Source organism: Glandiceps talaboti, chromosome 11 (assembly GCF_964340395.1).
Source record: "Glandiceps talaboti chromosome 11, keGlaTala1.1, whole genome shotgun sequence".
Classification (NCBI taxonomy): Eukaryota; Metazoa; Hemichordata; class Enteropneusta; family Spengelidae; genus Glandiceps; species Glandiceps talaboti.
The window spans coordinates 19,043,150-19,063,149 of NC_135559.1; the positions used below are offsets into that span (position 1 = coordinate 19,043,150).

Below are 20,000 nucleotides of genomic sequence, written 5' to 3' on the forward strand. Positions count from 1 at the left end.
GTTTCCTTACAATACTTGATTCCTTTCTATTTCTACAACATTCATTCATTTCAATTTCAAATACATTTTGAGTTAAACTTTGATTACAAGGAAAACGTGACCAAAAAACCCTCTCCACATCCTAAAGCTTACATTATGTACAGGTGTACTTATATCATATTAATAGCTAATGGATATTGACATTAAATCAAAACCAGGCAGCCATATATTCAGTCACTCGTCAAACACATAACGTGACTTTGTTTAATTTTATCTACAAACTGATCTCATTTCCCTAATGTTAGTTTCCTAATAGTAGCATTGAAATATTACAAAGATTGAATTCGAAGAATGTCATTAACATGGTCGATATTTGAATTTAATTATTGTGGCTATTTTTTCTTTTAGGTCCACCCGGGCACAAAGGCGATGCCGGTAAGTTATAGTTAGCTCTGCAGACAAACATTATATTGATAAAAAATGCTAATCTTTTTCGAATTATGGTTTGAGATATGAGAAACTTTCTGTTGGTGTTGTTCTATATATACATGTAATTTCAGACCACTGTAGATCATGGCGTTAACGTAAATTTCTTTGTAATTTATCAAATTCAGGCACAACTTCAAACAAATATCTTGATCTAGTCTAATTTTATCTACAATCTGGTCTCGTTTCCCTGGCAACATAAAAGGCAACACTTTCTTTTCTCGAGTTCCAAATAATTGACTAAATAATGTGGCCAGTTATATCTGTTGTGAAGTGATCCATACAGTAACTACCACTAAGTTACAAATTCACCACCTGTGCCAATCAAGCACAGAGTATACGTACACGATGCAGTAATGAAATGGGTTAGTTGGGATCCACTCACGATATATTGACCTACTGTAGTATATCTATAATCAATGGTGTCATATGAGAGTTTTTATGCTCATAAAATGTTGAATCTATCGGAGCGTATTAACACACATAATTTTCCCATTGAAATCTCCTAACAGATTGACCCTTGGTCTCTCCAGGCAAAGCAATTCATCCAGGCGCATATGACTACCTTCCTTAATTACAGCATTTACAAATTCTAAATTTAGGAAAGAATCACTTTGATCAAATAAATGTGAAATTGTGGGCAGCTGCAAGCTAGAATGAAGTCGGCGATAGGCGTTATGCAAGGCTGCGGGTTGTAAGGAATTCGGTCCGAGCGACTTCATTGACATTTTCCCATAGTGGGCAGGAAGACATACTTATTAAGACCTTACCAAATACCAGGAGATAATGCATTCCATGCGTTTAGCATTCACTTATGAATTACATTCAGTGACACCTGGTAGGCTACTAATGATTGTCATCATAGATCACTAGAATACGCACAGCAGCATTCTTAACAAAAGTTCAAGGAGTAATGTTAACATTCCAAAATTTACTAAGTATTCTGTTGACAATGTTTTAGGAGTCTCTCTCTCTCTCTCTCTCTCTCTCTCTCTCTCTCTCTCTCTCTCTCTCTCTCTCTCTCTCTCTCTCTCTCTCTCTCTCTCTCTCTCTCTCTCTCTCTCTCTCTCTCTCTCTCTCTCTCACTCTCTCTCTCTCTCTTTCTCTCTCTCTCTCTCTCTCACTCTCTCTCTCTTTCTCTCTCTCTCTCTCTCTCATTATTTCTTTGTTTCTTTCTTCCTTTTAGGTGCCGAAGGACCCAGGGGTAAACGCGGAAGACGAGGAACAACTGGTAAATTAGGTGAGGCCCATTTTACCCAATACAGATTCTGACCAGTTCTTCTACGCTTCATAAGGCCAAATAAAAGAGTTGTTTGTTACCCGACCCCACCCAGATTTTCACGCCGACCCTAAACTTTTTTTACGTATTCGAGAAAAATAAGAATAAAATCGTGAAGTCTCGCTAGAAATAGTGGCTACGGAAACTGACATCAACTTTAAAAAGACACTATAAAACTATTATTCAAATCTGTAATGGCTGTACATCTGATAGGAAGAAATAAACAACACAGAAACCATTTGGGAAACAATGGAAAACCTGAACTAGACACACACACATGAAAAAATGTATAATCAAATAAAACAACAAATCTACCTGCCCCACCTATTTCAAAATAGAATGTAATCGGAACCACACATTTTTTTACTCCTAATCTTAACAACTGCATGACTTTGATTATTCTGTGTACTCTATCTCAGTGGTATCCACATGATACCAATCCTATATTCCCACCATAATGATTTTATTGTGTACAATTACCCGGCCACTTCTTTGATGTAACTGTTTGCTCGTGTTGTGGCGTGGCGTGGCGTGGTGTGGTGTGGTGTGGTGTGGTGTGTTGTGTTGTGTTGTGGTGTGATACGAAATGATATGGTATGAGATTGATATGATATGACACACCACAACATGAATGGCATGACATGACATGACATGACATGACATGACATGACATGACATGACATGACATAACATGACATGACATGACATGACATGACATGACATGACATGAATAACGTAGCATGACGTGACATGATAAACAACACCTTTATTATTTTAGGTAAGAGAGGACCATCAGGAGTACCGGGACTAAAAGGAGACAGAGGAGATGATGGTGAAGACGGACCATCTGGACCACCAGGACCTGCTGGACCACCAGGAATCAAAGGACCACCAGGTACATTTCAAAACATTTTATGTTCGAAATACTCAAAAAAGTGACGCTTATTCTAAAAAAAATAAAACTGATATTGATATCATGAATACATACATAATCCTTCTAATAATCGACCGTTTCCCATTTCAGGCCAAAAAGGTCCTCGAGGAGAAATTGGTACCATAGGTCAGAAGGGTGAACCTGGACCGAAAGGAGCAAGAGGTAATCTATAGAGTGACGTATCTATGACTTCATAGAAATTTAAATAACGACATTCAATACTAGACTATAGCTAGAAAAGTCGTCCCTGAGACTTGTAGGCTAGCTATAAATTCTTAGCATCCTGTCTCTCACCATACTCTGTGGCTTATGACCTATAGGTCGATGTTTTAGCCACGTAAAAGTCACAGGTCTCTAGACGGTTGTAGAACTATGTCACTTCTTGCTATCATCAGTGTTTAGATATCTTGAAATTATACTGTTCTTCGCTTTCATTACCATTCATCATTGCCTGCATCTCTCCCCATGAAGTCGCTTTAATATCTTTACAGCACGCCCCCAAACGGTTAACATGATTGGCTGTCATTGATGACTCAATGCCCAATAGAGTGCAACAACAAGTTATGTACGTTGTCGTTTCGACACGCCCCAACCGGTTAACCTGATTGGTTGTCATTGATGACTCAATGCCCAATAGGGTGCAACGACACATTTAGTTATCGATGGCAGCCAATCAGCTCAACCGTGTCATATATCATATATAGCTTTGAAAATTTCCACTGGGTGGGGTGTGAGTGAGATTAAAATTGAATCCCCTTGATCATTCATAACGACATGAACGATAATAAAAACTGAACCCTTCGATTATTCAAAATTACGGTGTTTACGCAACCACACTCAAAGTGTGTGATTACAAATCACTGCCAATTATTCCATATTCTGTGCCATTTACAGGTTTTCCTGGAAGTCATACAGTATCTGAGGTAAGTCGAACTTTGAGTAAATAGCAGTTACGTCCATTCACTCTTACTCAGCGTCGTAAAACTGTTAACCGTTTTACGGCAAAACATCGCGAACAGGTTAAAACTGTTAACCGTTTTACGGCAAAACATCGTGAATAGGTTGCATCAGGAGAAAAATATGCTATAGCTTGTGAGAACGCTCTCAGTGAACAAGTACACTATCTTTCTGTCGTAACCACCTGGGTTTCTTATTTCGACCAATGTTTGGATTTGAAACCCACGGGGTGAATTCATTTAAAGGAGTGAAAGTTAGACATTTGCCGAAAACTATGACACATTTTCAAACAATTCTAATTTTCCAAATATGTAACTGTGTAGGTCTATGTTTTATGCAAATTCCTAAAACGTCGTAAAATGGTAGCAGATCAAAATCAAGGCTGTTTCATATGAACTTTACCTAAATGACGAACCCCATTTTGTTTAAGAAATGACAACCTTTTGCTCCGATCAGATCGAACGAGTGCTAGGTGATTTCACCTTCTCTGAATCTTGTTATCAAAATTCACGTGGGTGACGTCACGAACGAACCTCTATGTATTTAAAACACGTTATGGTCTCTGATGAATAATACTTGTAATTGTATTAGACCTAATATTTCAATCAGCGAAAAACTATCTTAATAATCTCCGCACCTAACATCGTGATAGAAAACGTGAACCTACACCTAAATCATCAGATGTACAGTAGAAAGTTTCCAATATGAATCGTCAATTCTAAACTAGCAGGGGTGATGACACTTTTACAGTACAATGATACAACCCGCGAAAAAAAACCACCGATGCATTCACTTGAATGCATTGAGCTAAAAAAGACTTTATGCAATGACAAAAATAGGTAAAAAATACACAATACCGTACCAACTTATACATAAAGATTAGCGGGTGCCTCTGGTGTAGGTTCAGGCGCGACGCTCTTATCAGTTTGTTTATATCTTTGGAAGTTATAATGTAACACTAACAGTCGTATTAATTGTTCTAACATGTAGCATTCTATCAACAGAGTTGATTTTAGCTCATGTGGTATTTATGCTTTTATAAGTTACTAACGCTATGGAAGTTATAATGTAACACTAACAAGCATAATTGTTATACCATGTAGCAGTCTATCAGTAGACAAAATCATGGGATCCCGGCTCCCGTGGTGTTTAAACTTTAATAGGTTGCTAACATTAACTAACATTGCATGTGTTTGCACGAAACTTGTCCCATTCCTGCTAATACCACGAGCATGCAAACGCATTGGTATTTTTTCGCGAGTTGTAAATAGATAGGCTGGACTGAAAGAATATCTCAACATATCTGTTGTATCTGTTGTACATACATAATTCCTGACTTTAAGTTATGTGAAATATTATATCCTTTGTTTAATGATGTATTTTCCTTCAGGATATCGCATAGGCGTATGTGTGTCATTCGACACTTCATAGAAAATGAAAGTCTCATGGTATGGCTTGAAATGTAGTAAGAATTACATTAGGAGACAACCTCTTGGAGAACCTTCAATTCTTAATCCATCCTAGTGTGAATAGAGCGTTTTTGTATAGATCAGGGTACAACATTTACATCCGGGGAACTGTACCACTGAATAAAGTTCCATAAATACAAACCTCTCGAAACAACGTCCACGTAATGCTGATGCCAGCTGTCAGAACAAAAAGAAGCTCCGAACATTGTTTATTTCCCATAATGCATCACTACAGTGTACAACGGGCTACATTTATTTGTACATTTTATAGTTCTATTTGAGAGAGATTGCACAATGCAGGGATTGGTAAAAAATAACTTTTCTATGTCCCCTAAACATCATAAATAGTAATGCAACTAGGATAGAACTGGACTGTACGATTCGTCGTTGTTGGCGCTCTTAAACGACAGTGTTCAGAACGACAGTGTCGAATCAGCCTCGGGTTTATTCCGGTTTCATAAGTTTAATGTGCGTATGTAAGTGCTATCTACAAATTGACTTAATTCAAAAATGGGACCTCGGTTACAGACAGTGACACTTTAAGTGTGTATGCCAGTCGTTGAATGTAAATATAACGATACACCTCACCTATGTAAATCACATGTAATTCCTAGAACACAAACTAGAATGTTAACTTTTTTGGATTGTTGGTTCGGATATGAATTCTTATGGCACTCAGTTTTCTGTAGAAAATATTAAAATCAATTCTCTAGTATTAGCTGACCAAATATCTATATCCTATGAGTATGAGTATGCGTTGTTTACATTCTCTTTGAAACAATTGATCTTTCCCATTCTCACTTGGTAGGTCTCGAAAAATGCGAAAGCCATTCATTTGCAAGGAGATGACGGTAGTAGATACCCAACTCTTACACAACTAGGTAAGTGGATGGATGGATGGATGGATGGATGGAGGGGAGGGGAGAGCGGAGATCGAGGGAGGGAGGGAGTGAGGGAAGGATGGAGGGAGGGAGGGAAGAGGGATAGCGAGAGAGAAAGATAGAAAGATAAATAGATAGATGGATAGATAAAGATAGAGACATAGAGACAGAGTGAGTGAGTGAATGAGTGAATGGGTGAGTGGAAGGGTGAACGAGCAAGCGAGCGAGCGAGCTAGCGAGAGAGAGATAGAAAGATAGAGATGCATATTAACAATGAAACTGACAGGTAGACTGACAGTGACAGGCAGAGCTTGACAGACAGACAGACAGACAGACAGAGGATGATAAAGCTGTTCGGTAATGACGACCCTTCTACAGATTATGACAATAATGTTGAACTGTAAAAGACAACGTTCATTATCAAATATTTATATCTTTGTTAAAACGTTTTGTCCGTCTCCATTAGATGAAAATGGCATCTTAAAAAGTTGGCGTATCCATAGCAACTCTGGAGGATTTACGTTGCTGGGAAATGGCAATATCACCGTATCTGAAGCAGGACAGTACTTCATATATAGTAATGTAGGTTTAATTTTAGTTGGAATTTTTTTGTTGAGTTTATTATCAATGAATGCACAAAATTATTTTTGATTATACAGTTTGAATGTTTTTTTTCTAAATTTAAATTTGTTTGGAATAGGAGTATAGTACCTGTTTTACTTCCCTTCCATTTACAACGAAAATAACGAAACCGGAAACTAAACGTCGTCTGGCAGGGCGTTAAATCTTACCAATATTGCTACATTTTATCGTCTTGTCAGACACATATCTCAGAGACGTTGCTAAATCTTTCATATTATAATATCGTCTGGCTCCACAAATCATCTAATTAACATTTTCACATGATATCTCTGACATGATAAGAGTAGAAATACAATTGTTATTATTTTACAGTCAAAATGCTAAGAAAATTTGACATTACATATATACATGTCTTCTTGCGATCATATAATCCCATAAATATTTTCCAATTGGAACTCCGAACTTTAGGAAACGAGCAGAATTTATGGTGGGGGGGGGGGGGCTGAGGGGAAATATTTTAGTCAAAACATTTTCTCAGCCTCCTCCCTCGCACCCGCAAACAATTTCATATTCCCCCCCCCCCCAACGACAAAAGAATTTTCATAAATTATTCATTCTCTTTCATATAACAGATTTTGTTCTACGACGATGGCGCGCTTTTTGGCGCCCACACGACAATCAACGGTTCTCCATTTCTGACATGCAGTGGAGTCAGAGCAAAGGCTACGATAAAATTTGGCACTTGTTACTCTAGTGGTGTCACAACATTGCAGGCACAGGACATGGTTGGTGTTCGTTCCGTTTATCCACAACGTATGGTTGATATGCACAGGGAATCTACATACTTTGGTGTTATCAAACTCTGTTGACGACAGATCGTGTCGTTTGCTGCCAGACGCGGGAATTAAAAGTGGAGGGAAATGAAAAACATGACGTCATTTCTTGTAATCGAATAACCAGTCAGCAAAGATCAACACACTGCACTCGATGGAAAATGGATAATAGTTGCTGAACGAAGAAAACATCAAACAAACAAACAAACAAACAAACAAACAAACAAACAAACAAACAAACAAACAAACAAACAAACAGTCGGTCGATCAAATAATCTATGAAACTTATGAACCATCAAAAAATCCGAAGTTTATCAACAAAGGTCTACATTTTTTAAATTACCCGTAGATTATTTTTTATTGCAAATGAACTGGATATCTATAGTTGTCCTTTATCAAAATATGAACGAAATAATCAATTAATCAAAAGAAAGAACAAACAAACAAACAATCCTACTTAATATCGATCTTAAATGTGTTCTGATGTTAAAGACACACTATAGTTTTCACAGAAATGTTAAATTCGATTCCAGTATATGCTATAATTTGTCTTTGACAAATAAAACATAAATCGATCGTTACGCTCAGACTGTGTTAGAAAGTTTTTTCTATATAGAAATGTTATACTCTACTGTAATCTGACAAAGTCACGTGACTGATACCCCAAACCTTAGACTGTTGCAAAAATGCTTCTTATACTTGTATTGTGTATTCTGTAAATAAAGATTCCTGCAAAAAGTATTCCATTCTAATTTTGTCTATATATACCAAATCTATTGTTTTCAAACTGATGGCAAAATAAAAAGAAAAGAAATGTACCTTAGGATGTGTAACGTTATTATTGAGATTGGCCAAATCTCAGACCAACCACCACTTGGTGACCACCTGATGGTCTGAGGTCAACCCTTTCACATGTGGGCCACCGTACTATCCTGTCAACATTGTCCCACGAGGACATCGAAGTATTCTGGCACACACGTACGTTCACGATCATGCGTCAGTCGAAAATGATATTTTACGATTTTATCGTAAGAAGTATCATGTTGATCTCATGATCGCGCTGGGGGAGGGGGCACTGATTTTACGGTGCGGACCAAAAACTCATTCTAAACATTACGGCTGTTTAAAAGGATGTGAATCTGATAATTCTGAGACTAACTTTATACTCGTGTATGGATGTTAAATTGCCACTGTCATTTTAATGTACAGTATAGTGTAGCATACAATTATACATCTCCACAATGCGGGAAGTGGGGTTTACTGTATAATTACACATATCAAAAGGTGTGGCGGGGGTGGGACTATGCAAGTTATTTTCCCCCCAGTTCACCCCCCTGTGAATTCTCAAGTTCATGATGCGTTCCCAAAATATTATGACGCCCTCAACGACCACTAAGGGCTTAGTCAAGTATTCATTCTAGGATTGGTTGTACAAGCCGTATCACAGTATAATAACAACTTATTCATTCCATTGGGTTCTAACATTCCGAGGCAGAAAATAATTTCCTCCTTTTTAACCTCAATTGGTCTCGTATTTTGTGTGATTGTCATTTTTACTTGGCATTTCAGGGGATATCACCAACACTACAGTAAATGTACGACAGACTCTCTACCTCTCATACTGGTTTATTCTGGGATTTAATTGTATTTAGGGGTAATAAAAATAACGGAAATTAACAATTTCATAACATAACACTTTTCATTCAATAATGAAGCATATATTGAGGTTCATTGTCAGTATTATGATAACTTAAAATGCAGTAGAAACCATTATAAAATTACACACCACATCAATCATAAATATGGACGTGTTGGCTACATGGGTTTATTTTTCATCTGAAATAATTTGATGTGAAATAAACTACAGTTTGCTTTGACCGAGACTCCCACCTCATTAGATACTTGAGAAAAATACCACTATGTGAAACCTTTTTATCTGCCTAAACTGAAGGTTAGTTTTCAGTCATAAATCATCTTCGAAAATATTCTACTAATTTAGAAAAAGACATCTGACATTTTTCCGGCTATTGTCTCGAAATTTAAATTACCCTGTCTAATCTTCACAGAATTCATCCTGACAAAGCAATGTCCAAGGACAATATCATGACAAAATCTAAAATAAACTTTTTTTTTTTACAAAATCGGTACAGTCACTTGGGTTGTGAAGATTCATACATTTGTGATGACGTCGTTAAATTTCAGCCATATCTTTTCGGCAAACTAATATGTGAGAGATATGATATGATTTTGATTGATTGGTAATAAGAATCCACTTAGATGTAAAACCTGTAAATAAACAAATAAACAAACAAAACAATAATAAAATGTACTAATATTCAAAATGGCACAAGCTGAGTTTATATATATTTATAGAGCGTAATTTTTGCAACATACTTGAACTGTACTCATAGTATTCTACCCACTAATGCATACCAAACCATCACTTACAATTGACTGAACTCAAACTGGGTTCGAGATATAACTTAAAAAGTTATCCGATGACGTAATTTATTATACGTATTAAAATGTCAAGAAATCCCTACTATGCAATCAACTGTTCCAACAATGCAAAGACATTATGTTATGTGGCCATAAAAGGTATCAATATTTAACATTTTAGGTTTGTGACAGTATGATTTTGACTTGTCAATGAGTAAAAGGTTTCTTAAACTCCACTTGTGCCCCCTATCTTCCTGACGAATATGTCATTTACATGATTGGGAATAAAACTTACTGGACACGGTCTGAAAATATTGATAGCTCACGTCTGTTAATTCAATCCAACTTTTAAATATTTTAAGTTCCAGCCTCCACATTTCACAAACGAACTATAGAATTGCATAGAATTAATACAAACACTATCCATTCAGTTGATTCAACACAAGAAAAAGCAGAGCTGCCGCATCGCCAGGTCCACTTTATTCTGATCCCGAGACTTACCGATTTTATATCATCATATTCCATTCTAAGTTTTTCCAGAGATTTTTCATCGATGTCGACACTTTTAGGTCTTGAACGAGCTCCAAATATCGTGACCTTTCCAATATATGGAAGTCCAGACTCGAAGTAATTGTTTCGAATGACTTTGAGACCTATGAGCTCCTAGTAATTATACAAGACAAACATGACATAATCAATTCACCTATAATTGTGGCTTCTTGACCATGACAAAGCGTGGCCAGTATCTCAGATGTGAGGAAAATTATTGAAAAGCAATAACGTAATGTGGTTATTTTTAGCATAGCTTTTAGCCATGCTTTTAAGACAAATAACATTGGTATGATATCAAACAATGAACATATACATTATCTTTGTTGGGGTGACCCTATCCTTCTTTCTGTTTCACATTACCCGACCGACCCAAAATTATCAGCTCTGACATCAAAATACAAAACACCTTTATTTTAGCCGCCCCTAATATTATATGGAACAGCACCCTCTCTGACATAAGCAAGTGTCTGGACTGTCGACGTCTTCTACAATCACGGCGGCGGCAGCAACCCTTGTTCACGAGCAGAGCATTTCTTTCAGAACGGAAGTTATTCACTTGGGGGGGGGGGGGGGCGCTGAGAACATGTTTTTTGTGTAGAGAAGCTGGGAAAGGACTTGTTACCAGGAATCCAATAAAAACAAAACAGGGAGGAGGGAAAGGAGAAAGCAGAGAAACTTGAATGCGATTTTTTAATATTTTTTTTTGTTTTAAAATAAAATCAAAATCATAGTTGCTATGAAAAAGTAATGAGAAACAAAAAAATAGGATCACCCTTGTATCATCCCATCCTTTTCTGCGTTTTGTTTACTCCTGTTATTGGGTGCTTACCTGAGTTGCTTCAAATTCAATATAAATATCAGTATGACCAATTGAATCTGAAATAAATAATACCATTATATGCACAATAAGTAAAAGGCGTAATTACACATTTTACACTTCAGGTCACATACGAATTATCCCTCACATATGTTGTGATTTCAAAAATAGTCTGCTGTGTTTGATGCCGAAATAAGGGGACATACTTGGCTGACATTTCGCAATGAATATGTTTCTTGGCTATGCCATCACCCCACCACCACCACCACCACCACACACGGCACACATGCACACACATACGTACACATGACAAACCTGTAGATTCTCCGTCATCCCAAAATAAACTGCCCGTTGCTAAGATTGAATCGCTCGTAGGCATGGCAACAATAAGCTCCATGGTATTCAGACGACTACAGAAAGAGAAAGTAATGAATATTAAAATTATACAAGACCTTCATAGGGGATTGTACAAATGTTGGAAGCAGTTTGGATTACATAACCACCCCACCCCAGCATTCGTAGTGAGCTGTGAGGTGTACCCTTATACCTCCATGGTTGTACCATGGACCTTCGAAGTCTTCGTGTCCTGGCGGTGTATGTATACATAGACGGGAAAACCTCAGACCACTATCGTCTGAGATCGAAGTCAAACTGATGGTGACAAATCAAAGAAGTTTTATAAGAAATAAAAACGATATGGTATTTTGCAACAACCGCCTATATAGTCGATTAGTACATTTTTTTTCATTGAATGGCACTGTTTCAGTTTTTCTAGTGGGCGTGGCGGTAGGGGTGAATGTTGGTTGAAAGGGTGTTCTCCATGACTCGCGAAACTTTTTAAAAATTTAACTTCGTGATTTACATTTGGTGCATTCTGTGGTCGTATGACTCATATCAATCGGTATATTTTTAGTGGTAAGTGACTTTGGACCCTTCCCATCTAGTAAATACAAGATGTCATTGTCAAAATTACCTGTAAACTGTTGTGTTAGCTGGTTGCTGTAGCGGAATAATAGAACCAGCCCTGAGAAACAAATTGATGTGATCGAGAGGTGCCGACACTGTTGCGTAATGACTCCTCCACTGATCAGAAATAGGCGTTCCCTAAGTGATAGAAAGGAGATATATGACAGAAATATAACGTAAATGTTTGAAACTAGAAACAAATTTCTTCTTTAAAACAACAACAACAACAACAACAACAACAACAACAACAACAACAACAACAACAACAAACATTAGTACTAAAAGTCAAACTCTACTACGAGTAGCATACGGTATACACTACTGTATTGTTGGTTTTACATAATTTTATCCTTGTGAATTCAGTTTTTCCTTGGAACGCTTCATTCAAGCAAACGCACCGATAATTTCTCCCGGGTTGTATGTAGAAGGTAAACACTTACTATGGGGGGGGGGGGGGGGTTCATTGAACTTCTTTGTATTTTGCAAGTAGGGACTAAACAAAGGATTTTCAATGCAACTAACAGCCATTGTCGAATTGTGACTTACTGAATATACCAACGTTTATGATTTTCGTATTTTTTGTCATATGTATCAACAAATAATTTTGTTCATATTTGATATGTAAACCATTTTTTGCTTACAATATTTCATTATGACATGAATCTCGACGGATTAGGAGCCCAGCTAATACTTACAGTGTAAAAATCATACCATTTATCATCTGGGAAATATATATCTATTTGATCAACTCCCTAGAAATGAAAAAAATATATCTGATTTTTGTTACGTGTGAAAGAAAACAGAAAGAGAAGAAATGAAGTGAACTTTGAAAATTTAAAGTTGACAAGTTGAATAAATAAGATGAATTAAGAAGGCCATCCATATAGTGTTGAATGTTTAGTATTAAACCCGTCCTGAAACGAATAGAGTTTATTTGACAATTGTGAAAGTGGAAATTTTCATGTAAAAATTCAACAGAAAGGGCTACAATCTGAGACATTTTGGAGTGTAAGTTTTGCTGTATTTGAAAGGTACTCACAGTATTCTGCTTACTATTGTATACCTAACCATCACTTGCAATTGACTTGAACTCAAACCTGGTATTAGGATATATAACTTATAAATATCTCGAATGACGTAATTTATCATACGCATAAAAAATACCGCGACATTACCTGCTATGCAATCAACTGTTCTAACAGTGACAGAAGACGGTCATAGAAGGCATGCAGCTACCTTAATATTATACTAGAATATATTAGTTTAATTAAAGTTTATGTAAGTATTTTCACCTTCTCATAACCTCAACTTGTGCCACTTTAAGTCTGTGTACATGCATAATAATGATAGAAATAGTAAAGCTACCAAGGGTCTCATTGAATAAAATCATGTAGATTAATTATTACCTGTTGTAAAACAGGACAAATCATTAGTGATGGTCCCCATAGGAACTGTTTGTCGATGCTCCAAGTATTTTGATCGTTAGGAAATCTGTCAAAAAAAACCCCAAGATAGTATGAACATTGTGAACATCTATGAAGTCATAGTACACGTCACATCTACATATCAAATAAACCGTCTTGTCGCTAATATCATTGAAGTTTCAGATACTTCTAGAAATTAATACAAATTAATGTGTATTACAAGTTTTTTTTGCGTCACTACTGAAACTAAATCAATGATTGTTGATAATGTAGGGTGTTTGATATCACCCCTACCCCGACATTAATGATGGTCGTGTGTTTTCATCATATCAAATGTGTAAGGGGCGATCGCACAATGTCGCACAAGCACAACATACGAACAACGTTCGTTTAGGTCAACTCCCCCCTCCCCTAAACGAACATTCGCAACTGTGACATCAAACGTTTGTATATGATGTAAACTATGATGAAAACTGTAAACTCTAGTGGTCACACCACTACGATCGATGTAATGTGTGACATTATTGTAAATACATTAAAATACTACCTGAAACCCGGCACCATATCTCACATTAGAAGTAATTTTTGTTATCAACTTATCAACATCTCAGTAGTAAATACAAAAGCTGTTTTCATTGAAAGGTGAAAGTTTTCCCTCGAAATTTGGTAACAATGAAGTTCAGCAATCGTATTGACGCCAGACCACCTCCCCTAAATGAACGAAATTCGCTTATTGAACTTGTGTGATATTGTGCGATAGTTCCCAAGCTGATTAAAATCCCGTCTAAATGGTTTATTTACCTCTATTTCCATCGTTTTGTGTCGTTTGTATTTGTACCGGTTTTGGGAAGGCGGCGATCACTCGAAACAAAAATAAACAACACAAAACGATGGAAATAGAGGTAAATAAACCATTTAGACGCTTTCACCACATCATATATTAATCAGACTGGATAGTTCCTAACCCTCAGCTCCTTTGATTAGCTCTTGCCCGAAAACTGAAACGTCTCATACTCAAAAAAAAGAAAAGAAAAAAGAAGATACTCCTGTTCCTACGTACTCGTGTAAAAGTGGTCTTACTACTGTTCCGCCTCTGGTATGTGCATGATAAAATAATGTATACAAATAAGGCAGTAGGTAATATCTTGTTGTCATCGCCTTGGCAACCGCCATCTGCCACGCCACGCTGAATTCTCCAGGATCTTGGGCCTGGACAAACAGAGGACAAAATACGAGTGTTATTAATTCTGCTCATTTACTTATCAACAGCTTTGAAGTATCTACTTAGCAGTTAGGGGTATTTGATGGGAGTACACGTTCATCGTGATCTGTGTGTGTGTGTGTGTGTGTGTGTGTGTGTGTGTGTGTGTGTGTGTGTGTGTGTGTGTGTGTGAGTGAGTGAGTGAGTGAGTGAGTGAGTGAGTGAGTGAGTGAGTGGGTGGGTGGGTGAAAGAGAGGGAGAAAAACAGAGTGTGTGGTTGTGGGCACGTGTGTATTCACGCCTATCTGTCAGGCATGTGTTTATGTGCCTTTATGCCTAAGTCAAATATCATGTCTGTCTGTCTGTCTGTCTGTCTGTCTTCTCCCTCTCTCTGAGTTATCGACGTTTATATACACTATTTGTGACACACAGTGTTTATCATAATTTCACCGTTTATACATAAACCTTTGAACGTCTATAGTTGTGATTCCGACTGAATGGATAGAAGGCAGCTAACTGCATCCATCGCTGACACATTTCTGCTGTTGTATCCTTAAGGAATCCACACACATCAGCACCAACCTATGAACCCAAGATTGAAAATATGACCACAGTTATAAACAAATAGAATGTGAATTGGCTTAAAGTTATCAGTGAAATGAACTAACAGAAGAATAAGACTCTATGGAACAATTTAACACTATCCAGACAATAAGCTCCGAACCCATCGATATTTAAAAGACATCTTACGAATGTAGCCTGCTAATGTAATTGGATTATTTCAATGTACACTGTGCCTCTGTAAACTTTTGTCCTAGTTTGTCCCTTTTTTGTTTATTTTTTTCTGTGTACGTAATCTTGGAACATGTTCCATTGGGAGAATGGAATGGTGTCTGTATATGAAAATAAATAGATAAATAAAAGACTCGATTGTGTTGTCTCATATTTCATCACTCGGTTTGTACAAACAAATTCAATAACACAACAAAAACCACTTTCATCTTTGCACAACGCTCACATATACTGTATTACTATTTGTATGATATACTTGGATTTTACTTTGCAAGTCTTGTAGTAGTCCAACTTCGGATCTGAGTTCCGAAGGTTACCGAACAAAAGCCGAATGATGGCAATATCTCTCTTCTCAGTCTTTATGGAGGGAAGCAAGCCATCAGTTTAACCCGTGGCCGCTTTTAAAAAGTTAGCACAGTTGCCCGAAAGTCTATCAGCTACACGAGTTGAACCCTTGTTGCGCACAGAACAACGTTTTTCTTTCGTGACCGAATGCGTCCACGCAATAACCAACACACATTACATCTTACATCGACCAATTACCAGGAGGTAAAACGATTAACATGTTAATGTTTACCCCTCAAAACTACTGACTGGAAACTTTACAAACACATAAAAGATGGCAAGACTCACCATTGGAATACCGAACAGATTAAATTCCAATATTCCTACAAACGAGAGATTAATAAAAAAAAATTATATATGTACATATGTATAGAATACACATTTGATTTCTATGCTGTCTTGACAAGACCACCACCACCACCACCACCACCATCACCACCACCAACAACAACAACAACGATGACGACGACGACGACGACAACAACAACAATAACAACAACAACAACAACAACAACATACAACAACAACAACAACAACAACAACACATAGAAATATATGCACCCGGTACGACATTGTACGCGTCTTGCCGCTTTGAGATTTCACCTTTATTATGCAAGTACAATTTCATGGCATGTTGAAATGCATTCCTACTTACATTTATTTGAATATTAAGATATATGCACCTGGTATTGAGTTATGCATGTCTTTCCACGTGGATTCATTGTCACCTAACCAATGTGCCACGTACTGACCACTACCAGCATACGTAGATCTTGATAGTATAAGTGATCTCTTGCCAGGAAGTATGTCTCCTAATACTCTGTACCATAGATTTATAAAAGTTATACACAATCATAGTAATGATTTGAGAGAGAGAGAGAGAGAGAGAGAGAGAGAGAGAGAGAGAGAGAGAGAGAGAGAGAGAGAGAGAGAGAGAGAGAGAGAGAGAGAGAGAGAGAGAGAGAGAGAGAGAGAGCGAGAGAGAGAGAGAGAGAGACAGACAGACAGACAGACAGAGAGGGGGCGACAGAGAGACATAGACTGAGACAGAGAGACGTATACTGATAGAAACAAATATAGAGAGAAATAGAGGAACATATAGACTGAGACATATTGAGATATAAAGAGAAGGGTACAGATAAAGACAGAGAGGCGTCGAGCACTTTCTACTTTGAATGATGAGGGTTTATTACTGGCAATATTTACCTTCGAGTAACGTTTCCCATTGTGTGTCCATATAAGCTGTGTAAGTCGTAATGCCGCCCACCTTTCTGTAAACAGTCCATACACAACGTTCTTGCATATAAGTTATCATATTTCAAACCTGCAATTAGCAGCAAAATACGACAACTTTACAAACGTACAGGCTACATGAAAGCATTATACCAAACAACTTCATACAATGAATTGGCAATCATTATATATCTGTCCGTCTCTTCTCTGTCTCTGTCTCTTTTTGTATATGTCTCTCTATCTTCGTCCGTCCGTCCGTCCGTCCGTCCGTCCGTCTGTCTGTCTGTCTGTCTGTCTGTCTGTCTGTCTGTCTGTCTGTCTGTCTGTCTGTCTGGCTGTCTGTCTGTCTGTCTGTCTGTCTGTCTGTCTGTCTGTCTGTCTGTCTGTCTGTCTGTCTGTCTGTCTGTCTGTCTGTTTGTCTGTCTGTCTGTCTACATGTCTGTTTGTCAACAGAATAATTATCAAAAATAAGAACAGTCATTGATATGTTTGGTGTCACTGTACTTGGAACATAGGGTGGATTATTCCATCTATTCTTCTCACAGATTACACCTTTCTTTGCCTTGTCTCTCAATGCAGGTTCATTCATGTCCTGTAAGTTAAAAAAATCCAAACTATTGATCAATCATGTTATCAGGCTACGTCTGTCTCTCATCTATAACGGTATATCATTGTTGTAAAAATACTCGGTATCTTTTCGGCAACATAACAACACACTCCGGCGAAAGTCCTGCGAGAGTGAAAAGTTATATGGTTCTCTTAGAAGCACACGTGGCTTGCGAAAATGCGATGTGTTGGTACATGGCAGAGGTCTCAGAAAGATGTGTGTGCGTGCGCGCGCGCGTGTGTGTGTGTGCGCGTGCGTGCGTGCGTTGGCTGATGATCTGATGGCTATTGGGGTGAGATTGAACGTTATCGTTGCTTGGCACTAAGACATTGACAAGACATTGCAGGGAATTAAAACAACGATTGAACATTCTTACCGCCATTATTCTATCTAATTTACATGTCCTTCTGGTTTATACATATATATATGTGAAGCAGTATCTACAAACTATTGTTTCAAAGAACATTGACACATATGCCTTTCCAAAATGTGCTATGATGGTGCTCTACCTCCTGTCTGTGTGCACCTTGGGGGTATATATGGTATAGATTACTTGGTTAATCATAGAACACTGCTGCTTTCCTTGATGTCTGAACAATACGAAAAAAATCCCTGATTTACATTTACACAGAATACCAAGGGACAAATTTAAAGCTCTGAAGAACGGTACTGTGAGGTGATGATATCCCCAATTTGAGCGAGGGCGCTATGATCTCAATTTTCTGTTTGCAGTCTGGAATGACCTATTAAAACACTTACGATCCATAGTCCATCATACGGTAAGATATTATAAGAATTCTTGCACCACGTTTTCCACCATTGTTCAGTTACAGGATTGGTATAGTCCGGAAATACAGTTACACCTGGCCACACCTGTTAAGAATAAATAATATTCAAAATAAACACCAACATGAATCAGTGATTCTAGGAATGGCCTTCCCCTTTATCGAAAAATTACTATGTTTAGTTTGGAAATTTTTAGAGAACGTAAAATAGGTTTACCTCGCCTTCAATTGGTGTTTTTCCATCTGAATGGTTGACGTAGACGCCGAGACTTTTACCATCATCAAATGGAGGATATTCGCCGTGTGGTAGTGTGCTAGCAATGCCAGGATCCTGTATAATAAATTAAATGATAAATAGGTGAACTGTTTTTCACGAATGTTACATGGAACGACTTTTACGTTAAAGCTGCGCTACCTGCAACTTCAACATTTTTTGAAATTGGATTGTTAGATCATGGATGTATTAGGGGGAGATATAATCACTTAATTGTAATATCGCCCCCCCCAACAGTACTGATGGGTAAACACATTTGGGTAGCCGTTGGGTCCGCACCCAAATAAATTATTGGGTCCGCACCCAAAAAATAAGCGACCCAGTGCAATAACGATTTCAACTCTTACTGCACTACTTATGGAGGAAATCAATTTTTTTATATCATATTGTTGGTTGTCCAACCGAAAAAATGATATTCATTTACAGCTAGTGCATCTTTAAAATAGTATTTTCCTAACCAAACACTTGACAGCTATCATTTTTCACACATCTAAAAAATCTATTTTGGGTTGACATTTTGAAACGATGTGACATTTCATTTGTTTTGTGTAAATATTATAATATTTATTTCTAAGTTAGCATTACGTGAACTACCAGTATTTTTAAGATTTACATATTTTTTTTTCTTCCTGCCAAGAGAAACTATATTTGAAAATTACTTAAAGTTTGAAGAAATGTGTCGTGTGCAAAATCAACAATAGCCACTTTGGTTTTTGGTTTTCAAAAAATCATTTAAGGGATATAATTGTACCAAAATAATGACAACTTTCTGTCCATGGTTGTGGAGATCTTTCACAAATTCTGGTAATCCTTCAAAGGTGTCTTTGTCGTACGTAAAATCCAGTTTGTCCTTCATATAATCAATATCCAACCACTGCACATCCTGTGAACAGACGAAAAAAGAACGATACGAAAACAAAATATAGATTGAGCAAAAATAGTTTAACTTCTGAGTTGTCCAAGGTTCTATTTGATACACATATAATATAAAACGTCTCCCCACCGTTAGCTTATTTTCATATCTTTCTTTTCATCCATCATCTTTATTCCAAATCATCACTAACTAGTATCAGTGTTAGACATTATCAAAGTGAAATGTCCCCAGATCATTTTTTGATGAAATTGAATGTTCCAGGATTATTCTTATACAATGTCACATGAGAAT

At 37.3% G+C, this 20,000-nt stretch overlaps 2 protein-coding genes across 2 annotated transcripts in view; one reads left to right on the plus strand and one right to left on the minus strand.

Annotated features, from left to right (window-relative positions):
- LOC144442582 (uncharacterized) overlaps window positions 1-7,558 on the plus strand; it is a 19,582-nt gene extending 12,024 nt beyond the window's left edge. Inside the window, exons 4-11 of the mRNA XM_078131963.1 lie at window positions 388-414; window positions 1,652-1,705; window positions 2,523-2,639; window positions 2,769-2,840; window positions 3,573-3,601; window positions 5,913-5,985; window positions 6,452-6,567; window positions 7,200-7,558. Coding sequence (XP_077988089.1) covers window positions 388-414; window positions 1,652-1,705; window positions 2,523-2,639; window positions 2,769-2,840; window positions 3,573-3,601; window positions 5,913-5,985; window positions 6,452-6,567; window positions 7,200-7,436 — 725 coding nt within the window. The 3' untranslated portion in view covers window positions 7,437-7,558. The remainder of the gene's footprint in view (window positions 1-387; window positions 415-1,651; window positions 1,706-2,522; window positions 2,640-2,768; window positions 2,841-3,572; window positions 3,602-5,912; window positions 5,986-6,451; window positions 6,568-7,199) is intronic.
- Window positions 7,559-9,008: 1,450 nt separating this feature from the next.
- Window positions 9,009-20,000, minus strand: part of LOC144441894 (sucrase-isomaltase, intestinal-like) — a 19,473-nt gene continuing 8,481 nt past the window's right edge. The window contains exons 8-23 of the mRNA XM_078131147.1: window positions 19,587-19,718; window positions 18,779-18,892; window positions 18,536-18,649; window positions 17,674-17,761; window positions 17,143-17,260; window positions 16,620-16,756; window positions 16,225-16,259; window positions 15,265-15,381; window positions 14,659-14,807; window positions 13,581-13,665; window positions 12,870-12,926; window positions 12,182-12,312; window positions 11,524-11,618; window positions 11,221-11,267; window positions 10,341-10,502; window positions 9,009-9,686 (exon numbers count right to left, since the gene is read on the minus strand). Of these exons, the coding sequence (XP_077987273.1) occupies window positions 9,621-9,686; window positions 10,341-10,502; window positions 11,221-11,267; window positions 11,524-11,618; window positions 12,182-12,312; window positions 12,870-12,926; window positions 13,581-13,665; window positions 14,659-14,807; window positions 15,265-15,381; window positions 16,225-16,259; window positions 16,620-16,756; window positions 17,143-17,260; window positions 17,674-17,761; window positions 18,536-18,649; window positions 18,779-18,892; window positions 19,587-19,718 (1,647 nt within the window). The 3' untranslated portion in view covers window positions 9,009-9,620. The remainder of the gene's footprint in view (window positions 9,687-10,340; window positions 10,503-11,220; window positions 11,268-11,523; window positions 11,619-12,181; window positions 12,313-12,869; window positions 12,927-13,580; window positions 13,666-14,658; window positions 14,808-15,264; window positions 15,382-16,224; window positions 16,260-16,619; window positions 16,757-17,142; window positions 17,261-17,673; window positions 17,762-18,535; window positions 18,650-18,778; window positions 18,893-19,586; window positions 19,719-20,000) is intronic.